Source organism: Camarhynchus parvulus, chromosome 20 (genome assembly GCF_901933205.1).
Source record: "Camarhynchus parvulus chromosome 20, STF_HiC, whole genome shotgun sequence".
In the NCBI taxonomy this organism is placed as follows: domain Eukaryota; kingdom Metazoa; phylum Chordata; class Aves; order Passeriformes; family Thraupidae; genus Camarhynchus; species Camarhynchus parvulus.
The window spans coordinates 6,515,482-6,532,247 of NC_044590.1; the positions used below are offsets into that span (position 1 = coordinate 6,515,482).

At 57.2% G+C, this 16,766-nt stretch overlaps 1 protein-coding gene across 1 annotated transcript; it reads left to right on the forward strand.

Annotated features, from left to right (window-relative positions):
- The first annotated feature begins 8,517 nt into the window (after positions 1–8,517).
- Positions 8,518–15,879, forward strand: SAMD10 (sterile alpha motif domain containing 10). Its single transcript, XM_030963412.1, is given in 6 exon segments — positions 8,518–8,555; positions 8,557–8,663; positions 10,857–11,053; positions 13,901–14,069; positions 15,396–15,536; positions 15,815–15,879. Coding segments are annotated over 6 exon segments (717 nt in total).
- The last annotated feature ends 887 nt before the right edge of the window (positions 15,880–16,766 follow it).

Here is a 16,766-nt window from a genome sequence, read left to right on the forward strand (position 1 = left end):
CACATTTGCGCCCTCAGCCAGTGTGGTGCTTGCTGGGCGGTGGTGCCATTGCTTTGCACTCCCAAATGGGATGATTACTTGGATTTCAGATGTGGAAGTGCAAGAGAAGAACAAAACAGGGCTTATTTTTAATCCCTGTTGTCTCAGTTCCTAAATTAACACTTTTGGACCCTGTTCTCACTTGATTATCACCCGATGCCGTGAAATCCTCTGAAGGCAGGATGTCCTACTTAACAAATCAACTCCCTATTAGGTAAATATACATTCTGAAGTTTTAATTAGTCCCATGCTACGATACAGAGGTGCCCTGAGGACTCATCTGCAGCATCTGCCCCCCTGTGCACCCCAAGCCCAGCTCTGGTGTGCGGTGGGGATTTTGCCAGGGCCAGCAGCAGCAGGTGCCAAGGTCCCAGAGCAGCTGGGAGGAGTGAGGCGCCTTTGAGAGTCACCTCCAAGCCATTGGAGGTTGCAGTGACAATTAGCAGAGGTTCCTAAAGGGTCTTCAGCACAAGGCTCACACTCTCAGCAATCCAGAGAGCAGAGCTGGCACCAGCCACGGGTTTGCTGGGAAGAATCCCCACGCGGGAGAGAGCTCAAGGGCACAGTGTCTTGCCAGGAGAATGTTAATGATGCTGCCCAAATGGGATTCCTTAAAATTGTCTTTTCATCTGGGAATGTCCGGAGTCAAGAGCTCTGGCAGATGGACAAATGTTTCCCAAGGTGCTCGGTGATTTGGGCAGCTGGATGAGCTGGGGGAGGAGGATCCCTGTGCCAAGGGCAGCATGTCCATGGTCCTGCCCTCCACTGCTCCAGGTTCATCTCCCACAGCTGAGCCATCAGCAAAGCCTCGGCTCATCACTGCCCCAGAGTAACAGGGTTGGGTCTGGGGGATTTGCACTTGTTCCTGCCACCCAAGGTAGTGCAAGCTCCAACCATGGGCAGGGTAAGGAGCGAAGGTGAAGGCAAAAATGAAGGTGAAGATGATCATGAAGCTGAAGGCAAAGACAAAGGTGAAGGTGAAGGTGATGATGAAAGTAAAGGTGAAGTGGTGATGAATCCTCCAGCTGCATTTATAGTGCAGTTGTAATAAATCCCCCAAAACACCAAGTCTCCCATTTGCTTCCCAATTCTGTTATTCCCTATCCTTTCTGCTCTCCCCATCTGTCCTGCACTCCCATCCACGCCTCCTTCCTAAAACCAGTGTCACTTGCCCTCTGCAATCCCCCAAACCTTTCTTCTTCAGTAAGGGGTGCCATTAAAATCATCTGACCTCTGCAGCACTGAGGTGACAATCCTTGAGGGACACCAGTTAATCCATCCCACCGCCCCCACTGGGACCAGCACTCCCTGTATCCTGAGAGATGCAACCAAAGACGAGAGCAGAACACAGCACTGGGCAGTTTGAACTCTGGCACTCCCTAACTTCTGATTTTGCAGCCTGGATTCACGAGCAGCCAGCTCCCAGCTCCCAGAGCAGCGTGCAGTGGCAATCAGAGCACAGCAAATCAATTCATGCCAGGCTGTACCTTGCAATGTAAATAATAAATCGGATTCAGTAGCAATTGAATGCAGCCCAGAGCCCTGAAATCGGGCTTGGAGAAAATAAGAACTTGAGGCTGTTAAGATGAAGCAGGGTGGTGTATGGTCATTAGCTGTGAGATGCTGGAAAACTCTGCTTGGATAATGGTTTTCATTTGTGCTCATTCTGGGCGCTGGAATAACAAGTGCAGCTCTGGGATGGTGGCAGTGCCCAGCCTGGGGAGAGCCCTGGTGAGGATGGGGAGATCTGTCCTGCCCGAGCTTCAGTTCCCTAATGGAGAGCAGATGGAGCTGGATGAAATTATTTTGGCCCCAAAAAATTACAACACGTGTAAAAATAAAACCCTGCAATTAGTGGGAATTTCATCAGGTTTCAGATGGGACAGAAAAAGCCAGAGAGCAGCACTCAGCTGCTGCAGAATTGCAGCCGGACACGAGGCAGTCTCAGCACAGGGTGGGCTGAGCTACTGCAGGACCAGCAAAACCTCCCCACCCCATCAAGTACCCGTGATCTACTTAAAACACTTTCTTTTTCTTTTTTATTTTTTAATACAAAAAATAATTAAAATATTATTCTTGTGTGTTTTGCCCTTGCTGGGAGTTGATTGGGAACCTGGCAGAGGTAGATCCTGCCGTCCTGCCGTGTCCTTGCAGAGTTACATCATGTGTGCCTTCTGATTGGATTAAGTTGCAAATTCACAATTTCACTTGGGGAAACAATATTAAAAAGAAAAAAGTCAGTCCTCTGTTCTGAGGGAAAGGAGGTGATCAGGCTCTCAAATAATTACAGACTGCCTTGAAAATAACCGTGACATGCCAAAATCCAATTAGAAATATATCTATATAAACCTCCAAATGGAAGAGCTTTCGTTGTTTCAACCCCTCACTGTGTGCCAGAGAGCAGCAAAGAGGGAGCAATGCCTTGGATGTCCTCTGCCAGTAAATCATGAACCTTGAGAAGGTGCAGTTGTCACACTGTGAGTGACAAGAGGGTCACCTGCCCAGCCAGGGGCCAGAGGACAGCACAGGTTCCTCCCGGGCTCCGTAAGCCAGAGCCTGATGTGACCTGCAGCATCCCCACCCTCCAACGCTGAGCTTTGGTTCTTTTATTATCAGCATGAAAATAAATTCTTTTCGGGGAGAGATTTTCATAACACTAAACATTTCCATGCCTGGTTGAGATAAGCACCATCCATCAGCCCGCACCAGGCAGGAGGCTTCAGCACGAAGCTGTTTTCGATTCTATCTCCCTGCAAGTGCCTCAACAAATTAATTTTGAAGTCTTTGCACAAAAAAATTGAGGGGGCGGGGGAGGGCAGGTAGGGGAGAGGTATTGGGATTTGGGAAAACCTTTCCATGATGTTTAACTTGGGAGTGTCTGTTCCCAACCTATGGGGCTGCAGTGAGGAGGGGTGCCCAATACCCAGCTGCATTCACAGCCCCCAGGCCTGTGGTTGGGTGCCATGGGGGGCTTTGTGGAGGTGACATCCCAACAGAGCAGGATGTCCCAAGGCCACCAAGACCACGTGCCCAGCCACTGATGGATGTGTGATTCTGGTTCCTCCCCCTCGCTGGGTGCTCCCTTTTCCTGCTGATGAGCGGTTTTCATTAACGAGCAGACAAGCAAAGCACCAGAGAAATTAGCCACTTTTCTCCTTGGACAAATAACTTCCGTCTGAAGGCTTTTCATCTCCTCCCTCTCATCCTCGCGGGGCGCGGCGGGAGGAAAGCTGATGTTTAATTACTTCCTTTATTCTCTGAAAAACGAACGTGCTGAATCATCCCAGCCTCACACCCTCTGCAGAGCCGGGTGCTGGGGAGGGGTGGGACCCACGGGAACACTGGTGCTCTCCCTGCCCAAATCCACGTGCATGTGCAGGGGGAGCCTGTTGGTCTAGAGCTCACTGCAGCCACTGACCCCAGCCTGTCCCCTTCCCACACCATCACTGCCTTGGGAAAAGGAGCCCTGGCTCATGCTTTGAGCGCCCCAAGCTGTGTCTTGGTTTAGGGCTTTCCCTAAAAAACTGTTTAAGTCCTGCTGTTTGACTCCTGTTTAACTATGGAAAGTCCTTAACCAGGCATTAAAAGACCCAAAGTCAGACCAAACCCAAGGCAGAGTTGCTGGGACTGTTTAAAAGATGCTCCACCATGGGAGGGATTGAGTGAGCCCAAGAGTGAAGCTGGATTCTGTAGAACCAAGGATGGCTGGAGCATGGAGCAGGTGTGGGGACCACACCACCTCCCCAGCCCTTCCTATACAGCCCCAAGCTCAAGGTTTTTCTGAATATCCTTTGGAATTTCAGATGGATGAGCAGGCTGAACTTGCCCAGGCACCCACACCCCACCACAGTACCCCCAGGCATTGGGATACTGGGCTGGCACCAGCCTCTCTTGCAGATGAGGGAGAAGCAAATTCCATCCCCTGGACACGTGAACCCTTTACTGGAGAAGTGCAATTGCTACCACAAAAATCACAGAAAGCAAAGGCTGGAAGAAGCACAACACTTATTTTTAATAACAGCTTGGTGTAATCTGCACACATTTCTCAAGCGACATCAGCCTTTTCCTGCCAAGGCCCCTCTTTAACCATATTTCTCTTGGATATTTTCTGCCATGGCTCAAAAGCTCTGTGTGCAGACAAAGGCTGAGGGAGAAATGGGAAATTCAAAGGGATGGAGAACACGTTCTTTCTTTATCTGCCTGCAACAAGCAGCACTGCCCTGCCCGCTCTCTTGAAGCCAGAGGAGGAATGCCAACTCCCCCCAGGAATTCTCAAAGGATTTTTGCAGGCTACAGACAGGGTTTGGAGCCTGATGTCCCCACTACACGCATGGTTTGTGACTCGATGTCCCTGCTCCCTGCCTGGCAGCATGGTTGGCTGGCTGAACGTGACAGCCCTGGCCAGCTCCCAGCGCAGAGCTGAGCCAGCATCCAGCCTTGTCAGGGGCTTGAGCCTCATCCAGAGCAGCTCCTGATTGAGCATCCAAAATTTTGGAAAGCTCCTATTGATTTGGGGAGCTGAATTTAGTTTTGGCAAGTGCTCCGCTCTCACACACACAGCTGCACAGCCTGGATCCAAGAGGGTTTTATGCCGTAGCTATGCAAGGCTGATGAACAGGCACACAAACCCTGCCCCAGGCTGTGCAAGGTCACTGCCACCTGCTGCACCTTCCCAGCCCACAGGGCAGTGATCGTCTCACAGTGTGCTTAAGCTGAGTGTTCTTCCTCTTAAAACAAGGGTGAGGATGCTGCTGTGTGCTGCAGTGGGTCTGTGACAGGGAGCCCTTGGGAAGGTGGAGTATCACAGCCCAGGCATCTGTTTGTCCTTGTCCTGGGCAGCCAGAGGTGCTCCCAGCCCTCTCCCAGGCCGAGGCAGGATGAACACAGGGTGCACAGCCAGACCCCAGTCCCTTGGTGGCTGTGGGGGCCGGCAGTGACAGTCCCTGGCTGGGTCAGGTGTGACAGCTGAATGCAGGCACCTAAAAAAATACCTGTGGGATTGTCACTGGGGTAATGATCGGTGCTGGTGACACTGTTTAGCTCCATGCTGGTGTGCCAAGCCCCAGTGAGGTTTGGTGGGTACCCACTCATGCCCACCAGAGCTCATGCAGCAGCCACGGGGGTGAGCACCTTCCTCTGCCTCCCCCATTCAGGGAGCTGGAGATCGGGGACATCAGAGACATTTGGGGTGGAGAGAACAACCAGGCGTTTTCCTCTCTGTACCCACTGCAAACATGACCAAAACCCTGTCCATGGTGCCCACTGCACCCTGCTGTCCCCAGGGACCCGTTCCCGCAGCTGGAGAGCGACAGCGGGGATGATGCCCGGGGCAGGGAACGGGAGGCGATGCAGGAGTGGGGGGATGCTCGGGGATGCTCGCGGCGGGCGGCAGCGCGGGGCCGGCGGCGGGCGGAGCCCCCGGGGGTGGCGGATGGCGGCGCCGCCCCGGCGCGGACACCGGGGCGGGGCGGGCGGGAGCGCCCGGTGCCGCCGGCGGCGCGGGGGGCGCGGGGCTCCGTCCCCGCCCGAGCGCGGCGCCGCTGCCGGAGGATGAGCTGCGGCCGGCCCAAGGACATGGAAGGTACCGGGCGCGGGCGGGGGGGCTCAGGTGCGCGGCGGGACGCGCTTCCCCCAGCCGCGAACGCGGCGGGCACGGACCTGGCGAGCCACTCCATCCCAGGGGACGCCCTCCATCTCCCCCCGATGCTGTCCCCTCCATCTTGGGGGTCTGTCCGTCCTCCACCCCCGGTGCTGCCCCCTCCGTGCCGGGGGTCTGTTCTTTATCCCGCCCCGGTGCTGCCCCCTCCATGCCGGGGCTCTGTCTGCCCTCCGTCCCCAGTGCTGTCCTCTCCATCCCGGGAGTCAGTCCCTCCACATTCCCCTCCACTGCCCCATGCCGGGGAGAGGCTGTCCCCGTGCTCTACCCTTGGTATTATGGTGTACCAATGAAATGGGCTGGGAAATTTGGCTAGAGCAAAGGGATGCAGGTGTGAGGACAGGGCAGGCAGGCCTGCGGGTGCTGGAGCAGGGCAGGACCCCCAGGAAGAGCACGTGAAGGTGGAAGGGGGCTCACTGCAGGCAGGGCTGTCCGTGCCTGTGGGCTCCCACACCTGCCAGGAGAACCTGGCATCCTGTCCACTGCCCTCACCCCACACTCACACTGTCCATCCCTACAGAAGTCCTCTGTCAGGGGGTGCTCAGGGACCTCCTGGCAGTACCCCTGGCAGTCTCAGGAGCACAGATACCCCAAAGGCATGAACATCCCCCCCAAACACTGTGCCCACCCCCTCAGCGTGTGTCCTGGGGCACCCATCGTGCTGCACAGGGAGGACAGAAAGGACATCTGCCTTTTGTTCCCTTCCTCCTCTGTCCTCGGGAGGCACCAGCAGTGGGCAGCCACCCGCCTGAGCTCTGGCTGGGGCTCCCATCTCATCTCTGCAAGCCGAGAATTCAGAGGGAAGTGCTGGGGTGACACACACCACACCCAGGGCCTGAGCCAAGTACACTCCAGGGGAAGCTGGAGAGGCTGGAGGGGGTGTCAGTCCTCTTTGGGTCTGGTTTCATCTTCCTCAGATCTTAGGGAATAGCTCAGGACAGGACCTGGTACATCCTATAGGCACAGCTTCAAAGATGGGATGTGTTGGGGGACTCCAGAGAGCATCACTGGAATGATCATCCCTGGAAACTCCACTGGCTCCTGCACCAGGGTGAAGCCACATGGAGGGGACAGAGGGGACCAGGGCAATGGCAATGCCAGCTGAGCTCATGGCTCATGCCACTAAAAGCAGGATGAGTTCTTCACAAAGCTGCTCCCTGAACTGAGCAAGTTCCCTAGGTCCTCAGAGAGTCCTAGGAGTCCTCAGAGACTTCTGCTCCCATCCACCCTTCAGCACCTGCAGGAACACAAGAAAGATGACCAGCTCCCCAGATCCACCTCCAATTATAAGTAAATCCCTCGTTTTATTCGGTGCTAAACGTCTCTTTCCCTCCCAAATGCCGTGTGAGGACCCACCCTTAAGGGTCATCACACACAGGCAGCCAGGCAAGCCAACAGAGTGATTTCATTCCTTGTGGAGCTTGTCTCAAGCTTCTCCCATTAATCCCGGGAATCCTGTCTGACCCCGGGAAGCCTGGCTGCCCCCACTGCAGCTGTCTGCAGACATGGCCCCATCTGGAGGGCAGGTCTGTGGGACAGCCACACGCGATGGCATCAAAGACACGGGGATGCTCCTGAGGCCGTGATGAGAAGCGGTGGCAGAGGACAGAACAGGAGTCTTTGCCTGTCCAGGCTCCCCTGTGCCCCTGCCTGCTCCTCCTGCAGCTTGGCTGTCTGTCGCCGTGTCCCCTGGGCACGTCCTGGTCACCTGCGAGCAGGAAGCATCGGCGGGAAGTCCCCTGGCAGCCGGTTTGCTGGTGGTGATCAGCCCGGGGCAACTCGGCACCCACACGGAAATGCTTTAGCCGGGGAATGCTGCCACATCCTGCCCCGAGGTGCCCAGCCCCGGCAGGTTTCCCGTCCCTCTCCCCACCAGCAGCTGCTGCTGCTCTGAGCCTCTCCAGCGCTCACGTTTCACCAGCCATAAAAGTGTCTGGAGAGGGAATGGGAGCGGGAGCAGCGCCGTGCCTGGGGAGGGGAGGGAGCCGTGGCTGTCCCTGTCCCGCCGCTGCTGGTCTCCCTGCCGTGACCCGGCCCTGGCCTCCCCCTCCTGCGAGGCTGGAGAGGTGCCCAAAATGGATCAAAGAGCCATGGAAACAAGCCGGCGGCGATTCCCCGGCGGCGAGCAGGCAGTGGGGTGTCACTCACAGGGGCAGGCAGAGGGGCACAGGGACCCGAGACCAGCTGGCAGGGACTTGGAGTAGTGGGGTCACAGTGGGTGTTTGGGGAGCTGAGCTGAGCTCTCCCCTCCCCACTCCAGCTCGGGCTCAGCCAGCCTGGAGGTTCCTGCATTCCCGTGTCAGGATCCAGCACAGCCTCTGCTCTATGGGACCCCCACTTCTGCCGGACCCCAACGCGACCATGGCCATGAGAGCTCTGCCGGGAGCAGGCGCAGCCCGCACCGAGCCCTGCAGCCCCTTCCCGTTGAGGTTGTTCCTCACCACGCTCTTCTTCTCTTTCCTCCTTCACCCAACCACCCTAAGCCAGCGGTGCCCCGGTGCTGCCACACTCGTGCCATGGCTCGCTTGTGCCCTTTGATGCCCGGTGGGCGCAGTGTCGCCTGCAGCAGCCCCCCAGGCTCCCTGCCCACCCCAGTGCCAGCTGGCCCTGCCGCGGGATTAGGCGGGAGCCGGAGAGGAAAGCTCCGAGCATCTCCCGGATCAAACGCCCACGGGGCAGCGGGGAGGGGGTGTCGGTGTCGTTCACCCCCCTGTCCGTGCGAGAGCGGCTCTGGCCGCCCGGAGCTGCGATGAGCGTGCAGCCGGGGCTCAGAGGCAGCGGGAGGGAGGCGCTCGGGGGAATCAGTCAGGTGTGGACGAGGTATGAGGGGAGGCAGGGATGGAGCCGCACTCGTGACAGCGGTGCCGAGCGCTCACGCGCATCCCTCCTCCCGCCGAGATGCAGCAGGGCCGGCCATCCCTCTGCTGCGTCTCCACCATCCGCAGCTCGCAGGGACCACCCGAGCCAGGTGAGGGGTGTTCAGGGCATGGCCGGGGGGCTGAGGGGCCGGCGGGCCTGGGGGGAGACGCTGCCTGCGCGTTCCTGGCCGGAGGGCACAGCCTCCGGCTTAGCAGAGAGGGGCGGAGGGGGTGGAGGGCGGCTCGTTCCTCCTGGGGATGCTGTGGCTACTCCCTGTGCAGGGCACGGAAAGGAGAGACCGTGCTGGATGTCAGCCCCATGTCCCTGCGTGGAGCCAGCCCAGGGCTGTCCTGCCACGGGGCTCCTCTGTCCCCATCCTTTCCTTGCTCCAAAATGCTCCCACATGCCCTGCTCACCCTCCCTACCGTCCCATGTCGGGTGATTGGAAAGTTGGGATGCAAGGGCTGGACTGAGGAAACTGAGACTGTGGAGGAGCTGCTGGAGCCAGGGCCTCTGGGCTGCAGGGCAGCCACTGCCTCCTCCCATGGACAGCCATGCCCCCAAAGCTCCTGGAGCTGCCTTTCTTCCTGGTCCATTTTTCCTTTCCACTTTCACCCCTCTTTCCCATCTACTCCCACTCCTGGTGCTGCCTCCAGCACTGTTTGCTGCAGGAACAGAGATGCCCAGAGATGTCCTGCTGCTGGAGGCAGCTTCTCCATGGCTCCCTAAGGATTTGGGTCCTGCTGATGGCCAGAGCCCCCTCCTCTACTCCCCACAGCAAGCCCTGGCACAGCTGAAGGACACAACTCTGGCAGCAGCCCCTCCAGACCTGCCAGGTTTCTATCTGCCACAGCACCCAGTGGGATGGGCAGGTTCCAGCTTGGAGGTATCCCAGCAGAGCTGCAGTGCTCAGGTGACAGGGACAGGACAGTGGCATCTCAGACATCCTTGGCTGGAGGGAGCACAGCCTGCTCTGGTCCTCACCCGACAGGCCCAGGGTGTCTGATACTGTTGGAAGTCACCCAGGAGAGGTGCAGAGACCACCCCTAGCAGTCCTGCCTCTGCACCCCACTGAGCCTCTCCATGGATCTCCCTCCACCTTGTTTTCTCTAAAATCACTTCCCCAGCCATCACACGGGTCCCCTGCCTCAGTTTCCCCAAGGCAATGCTTCCTGCTGGGTGTGTTTAAGAAACAGCACTGTTAAGAAACAGTGTGATGTGGTCTGGGTATCCTGGGACAACCCTCTTTTGCTCTATTTTGACTTTTTTTGGCCAGTTGTTCTCCTATTGCATAAACGTGTACTTGAATGGTCTCTTTGAAACCTCTTCCCTCTTAAAACCCGCTAATTAGGAAAACAAGCTGCATCAGGATTTCTCCTGCTCTCCCAGGGTGGTTTGTCCTGGAAGTGGGTCTCCTTTGGGTGCTGCTCTGCTCTTGGTGGTGGCTCATGACTTGCCTGGCTCCCTGTGGTGGGAGCAGGTGAGCTGGGGGATGCTCCAGTCTTTGCTTCTGCAGATCAGAGCTGCTTATGTCAAGCTGTCTGGCTTTTATCCGGAGCAGACAGAGCGTGAGCCCCTAATACCCACTCACCCTCCTCCTGTGGCAGCTGGGTCCCTTCAGCCCCCCTCAAAGGAAAGCTTTGCAACCTCATTGTAACCCCAACACCCCCAGCTTGTTAAAACACAAGGAATTGGACTTTGATGACCTTTGTGGGTCCCTTCCAACTCAGGATATCCTATGATTCTATGAATAAGGGACAAAAAGCACTCGTTGTGGGTAAATGTCTCTTTGTCGTCATTATTGAAGGGTTGGTGTGTTTGGCCATGTAGCTGTCCCCAGGCACCCATGGTCTGTGCTGGGGGACCAGCCTGCATTCTCTGCTCCCCTTCCCTCGGTGGTGGCAGTTTGCTGTCAGCCTGGACCACGGCAAGCAGCTGCCCTGGGCCTCCTCCCAGTCCCTGTCCCAGCAGGGTGGCAGTGACAAGCAGGAGGTTCTCACCACGTGCAGGGGATCAGCTGCAGGTCCTGTGTCTGCTCGGCTGGCGGGTGTCAAAACAAGCGTCGCTCGTGAGGGGTTTGTGTGGGCAAACATCTCGTCGGGTGCCTGCTGGATCCCAGCGCCAGCTGGCAGTTCCTGGGCTGGTGGATTTTCTTCTTGGCAATGGGGAAGGAAGGCAGGAATGGGGAGTTTTTGGATAGACACAGCCTGAGTAGAAAAAGGGTAGAAAAGGCACATTTGGGTGCCCGGGCACGGGGTGGATGGGCACCATGGCCGTCTCTCACCCCCCCTTCCCTCTGCAGCCACCGCTGCCGCCTCTGCTCACTTCAGCTTCTGCCGCAGCCTCCTGGAGCACACGGTGTCGGCCGAGAACCTGAGCTACCGCCTGCAGCGCGCCGCGGGCAGCAGCCTCACCTGGCACGACGGCCGCAGCCAGCGCCCAGACGGCACCGGCCGTACCGTCAAACTCCTGCGGCAGCCGGGCACCGAGGGCTCACAGGTACCCACACCCACCCCCAGGGAGCACAGTGTGTGCCAGACCCCTGCAGGTACCCACACCCACCCCCAGGGAGCACAGTGTGTGCCAGACCCCTGCAGGTACCCACACCCACCCAGGGCATGCCCAGGGAGCACAGTGTCTGCCAGACCCCCTGCAGGAGCATCCCCTCTTTCCCTGCAGGGTCAGGTCTTCAGGTCTTGTTTTGCTGGAAGTTCTCGTGGTTGCTGGGTGTTTAGTTATAGTAATATATGTAAACATCATCGTGTGCTGGGGTGAGCTCTCTGTGTCACCTCCCCTCTGCACATCACCTGCCCTCCCACCTGCAGCTGGGACTTAATACTATTTTGCATTAAGTATGCCACGACTAAATTCCTTATAATGCCTTAAAATCGCTTGTGTGTGTCTCTTAGCCCAGTTTGGACCATTGTCTTCCTGAAACTTGAAACTTTATTGCAGTATGGAGGCTGTGAGCCAGAGGTTTCCCTCCATTCACTGCTGCGCAGACACAAGAAGGAATATCATCCCTGCAGGTGGCTCCTGCTGCTCGCCAGCCCCTCCTTAACACCCTGGGAGTCGGGTTCAGAGTGGCACATCCAGACAGTGAATGCTGGAAAGAAAACAGGGGAAATCCAAATGCCTGGCTTCCAGCTGCCAGCATGGAGATGTTTTGTATCGCAGGGCCTCCTGTCTGCTTTGGCTTCAGAAGGGAGCAGGGACCCCACAGGGATGGATATGGCCATGATGCTCTCAGGAGCAGCAGCTCCAGGGCAGACAATGTCCCATGTGCTGGTGGCAGTGTCCCATCACCTCCAGGTGGCTCCTGCATGGGGACACCCAGCCACCCTCCAGCCGCCAGTTGTGGCTTATCATGGCTCTCCCTCCTCCACTTCTATCTGCTGCCCAGAAGGATTTAGTGAAAGGTTCTTAATTTGCCATAAGCAAAGGAAAATGCCAGAGCGAAGGGAGGAGATGCAAGTTGCTCCTTGCAGTGCCCCCGGTTCCCCCAGCCACCTCCTGCCTTCCTGCCAGAGCAGCCTCCCAGCCTTCCTGCCTGCTCTCCTCCACACCGGCGCTCGATATTCACGGCTGAGAGTTTATCAGAGAGACAGCGCGGCTCAGCCGGCTGGAAAACAAACCATGATCCCTTTACACCTCCCCTGCCCCTCTGGGGAGCGCGGGGGCTCACTCGGGGACCCTCCATGGGGAGGGGGAATGCAATCCGAGAAGGCAGAGCGGGGTTTGGGGATGCTGGGACTGTCCCCGGTGCGGGGCTGTGTGTGATGAGTGATGTGCGTGCAGCCGTGTGCGTGCCCAGGGAAATTGCCGGTTGTTTGTCACCTCTTCCCCCGTGCCTCGGAGGGTTAGTTGGATAATAGCTGTGGGGAGCCCGCGGTAAGCTCCCGGGAAGATGGTTGTTATTCCCCCCAGCCCCTCCGCTTCTCATCATCGCTCGTTAGTGAATCCAGAGCAAATCGCCGCCTCCTCCTCCTCCCCACGGCACACTCTCGGGCGCGCTCAGCCGAGTGTGAAGGAGCCGCGCAGCCGGCGTGGGCTGGGGCTGCTCCCGCAGGCCGGCGGCTCCCGGGCTGCGTCTGCTGGAGCCGGGCAGCTGCCGGGGTGTCCCCCAAAGGGGAGGGCTTGGTTCAGAAACTGAATCAAATGTGCATTGTCTATTGGATTTTTCATCTGCTTTGGAGACGGACTCCTTGCTTATTAATGTACGGCCTCTCAACTTCGCCTTCTCCCTTCTTGCTTGGATGTTCCCAACGAGCTCTGCTTGAGGAGCAGTTCCTTTCCAAGCCCAAAGGCTCCCCTGGGCACAGGCAGCAGCCCCACCAGGCTGGCCATGCTCCATGGCAATGCCTGGCCCGGGGCAGGGAGAACATCCCGGCCCAGCTGCCCTCCACTGGCTACTCTGCAGCATCCCTCAGGAATGTGTCATTAGTTTCAGTGACTGCGGGATGTCTGGAGTCCCTCTTACACTAATTATCCTGCTCGTCTATTAGGCATGCTTAATTAGCCAGCGTTCACAGGCAGAGGTCGGTGTTGGCACACCGTGGGCCACACGCTGCCGACCTTTCCCGTGCCCCTGTGTCGTGCATCAGCTGCACACTGGGGTGCTGGGCACTGTGGCCCTGCTTTATTCTGGGTGTCTCTGAGCATAGCAGCACCCCAGGAACAGCTGTAGGATTGAGAGGTGGCCTTGGACACCTGCAAGGCTGCAGGACCTTGTTGTGACCAGTCAGCTCAGGGCTGAAGGGGGCTGAGAGGAAGAGAGAGTCCTTCCTACTCCCCTTCCTACTCCAGGGCACCAGCTGGCTGCTGGCTGCTTTCCTGGGGACTTCTGGTGGGGATGAGTTTGTACCAGCACCAGCATCTGGTGGGGATGGCTTTGCACCAATTCCTACTCTCCTCCAGGATCTCTCTGGCTTTGTCCCCACTGAGAGCTTTCAGCAAATGCCCATCTCTGCCTAGTGAGGTGGAGACCCTGAGGACCCCAGGACATCTCCTGAGCCTGTGCAATGGTCTGCTGAGCTGGGAGATACATAGGGGAGGGGAGTTGGGTCTCTTGTCTGCAGCAGGAGGGCTGGGAAGTTTAAATTTTTGGGTCCATATATGGCAGGACAACCAACTCGACCTCCCATCCCCACTCTCCCTGCCTCCCTTACTGGTTCCTCTGATTTCAGGATGAGCCCAGAGACTCCAGAGGGTGTGGAGCCGAAGTCTGCAGTGTCACCATAATCCTATGCAGCCAACCAACATCTCCCCCATCCCCGTGGACTGATTTCTGTTTTCCTCCTCCCAGGGTTGAATCCCACTGACACTCTCCCCTCCCACTCCCCTCAGGTCCGTGGCTGTGACCACTATGGCATCTACCACACCAGCCCCACGCTGGGCAGCCTGGTCAAGCCAGTGGTGCTGTGGACCCAGCAGGACGTGTGCAAATGGCTGAAGAAGCACTGCCCACACAACTATCTCATCTACGTCGAGGCGTTCTCCCACCACGCCATCACAGGTACAGAGTGTCCTCTGGACCATTTGCCATTACCTCATGCTGCTTGGACATTGGGGGTTCAGAAGATGGACATACCCCCCATTTCTGTCCCCTCTCCCCGTGAGATGCAGCCAGGGTGAGAGCAGGGGACACAGTGACACTGACCCAGGCTGGGCAGGAGGCATCTGCCACGAGGACAAGCTCCAGGACAGGCTGGAGGTTCTTTAAAATTATTAAATTGGTTTATGAGACAGGGAAGAGTCTTCTCATCACCTAGCTTAATATAATAATAGTATTTTAAAAGTTTTTTAAACATTGAAAATTTTTGCAGAAGAGAAAAATCTCTGCCCAATTGGAGTCCAAGTTACAAAGGTCTTTGTCCAGGTCCAAATCCAACTCCCAATCAAGTCCTTCAAGCAGATTCATGTCTAGGATCTGCTCCCTCCCCTTTTCTCCCTGTGGACAATGGCTTTGACCTCTGTGTAAGAGCATCATTCCAGCCCAACTTCAATATGTGCGAGGCCAGACTGAGCTCTGCCAGGGCCAGGGGACGGTGGCAGGGAAGTGAGGGCAGGAGCTGCCTGGGGGGGATGAGAAATCCTAATGCAAAAGCACAGCCAGCCTTTGCTCAGGCAACAAAAGCAGCATTAGTGAGTGTGTGCTGTAAAGCAAGGACAAAAGCTGGTTTAAAATCCCTCCTGTAATAGCCCCAGACTGGAGGGAAGTGGCTCGGCAGGGACTGGAGCACTAATGCGTTGTGATGGGCACCCCCATTCATTGCCCCGGGATGAGCAGCCCTGTGTGGGGACCCAGTGCTCAGAAAACATCTCCTCATCTGGGAGGTGGAGCAGAGAATAAAAAGCTGCTACCTGCGGGGATGGGTTACAGGATTGTGCTGCTGATACCTGGCAGAGGCTGGGGACAGGAGCTGCCACCCAGCGCTCCCTGAAAGGAAGGTCACAAACCAGAATGGAAGGGACCTGGAAGCTCATCTCATTCCACACCCTTGCAATGGGCAGGGACAGCTTCTGCTAGAACAGGTTTCTCTAAGCCTTGTCCAGCCTGGTCTTGGACACTTTCAGGGACGGGGCAGCCACAGCTTCTCTGGGCACCCTGTGCCAGAGCCTCGCCATCCTCACAGGGATGAATTCCTTCCCAACATCCAGTTTAACCCTATCCTCTGCCAGTGTCCCCCTCATCCTACTCCTCCACGCACTACTGCAGGCAGTGAGAGAGCACTCCGTCCTCCTTCCTCCGTGCTGATGGGTTCTCCTTTGTGTCACCCTTTCCTGGGGTCATGCCCCCCTCTTTGGGCTGGTGTGGCAGTGAGCCATCCTGTGTTTGCAGGCCGGGCGCTGCTGCGGCTGAACGGGGAGAAGCTGCAGCGCATGGGGATCGCGCTGGAGGCGCAGCGCCAGGAGCTCCTGCAGCAGGTCCTGCAGCTCCAGGTGCGCGAGGAGGTGCGGAACCTGCAGCTGCTGAGCCAAGGTAGGGCCTGTGGGGCAGCCCAGAGCTGGGCTGTGGCACACAGGGATGGGTTGTGGGGCCGTTCAGGGAGCTCAGGGGGAGTTGTGATGCGCAGGGCCAGGCTGCCGCATGCAGCCCAAAATCTGTCAGTGGCCCTCTGAACAGAAGGGAATAGATTCTCTGGGGATGGTAGTGGGTGAGCTGCGACGTGCCGCCCTGCAGGCTGTTTATTCCTTCCTCTCCCACCTTGTTCCAGCTTCTTTTGGAAATGTCTCCTAGCTGATCGGTCTGTTTGGCAGATTGCACCAACACTGTGAACCGAGCTCCGCTGGGATGGGCTGTGCATCGCCGATACGAGACCTGAGCCATGCGCTTGGAATAAGAAGAGACAGCTTCCCAGACACTCCAGGGCTCCTCTCCTGCTTCTTCCTTCTCTTTCTTTTAAAGGAACACATTCCTGTGCAGGGATGGAAGGTTTCTTCCAGCAGACATAGCTCTTGGCTGGAGGAAAATCAGCAAACCAGCTGCTGGGACAGATGATGAACTTCCATCCACCTGAGCCTGACAGTTCACAGGGAAAGAGACGGAAAAAAGGAGATGGCAAAAGGCAAGGCTCAGCACTGTGGAGAAAGGGAACGCACTGATTCCAGGACAGCTCGGAGCCATGTGCAGGACACTGAAGCATTATGCACTTGGGCAACATCCCAGCACCCAGCAACTCGTGTCCATGCCTTGGAGCTTATTTAGGGAGCTTTGGTTTCCTCATCAGACTGGGCTGCCTTCCAGCAGCCGGGGAGGTGACGTTATTGGTAGCAAATAAGATGATACAACTAGCCAAAAAATTCAAAGCGGGGCCAAGACCCCAGCACCCAGCTCCACTTGGTGAGTTTAAAAGGGAGCTGAGTCATCAGAGCTGGAAAATCTGCAAGTAAAAGCAGGTTGGATGCACCAGGAGGATGCACGGCCTGGAGGAAGCTGTGCCAAGAGCTCATCCTTCATCAGCAGGCAGAGGGGGAGCCCGTGCAGGGGCTGGGGGCAGCAGGCTGGGGTGCTGCTGGGTGGTTGTGGGGCTGGGGGAACACTGGGTGCCAGATCCTCCCCAGCTGCCATGCCTGGTCCTGCTCTGCTCCATTCTCCCACCAGCTCTGCAGAGTTTTGCTCATCCAGGCATTGGCAGGTTCTTGTCCTGACCTCCTGCCCAAGGGTTGGTGATGGTGCCACCAAAGCCAGGCACCTTCCTGATCATTCACC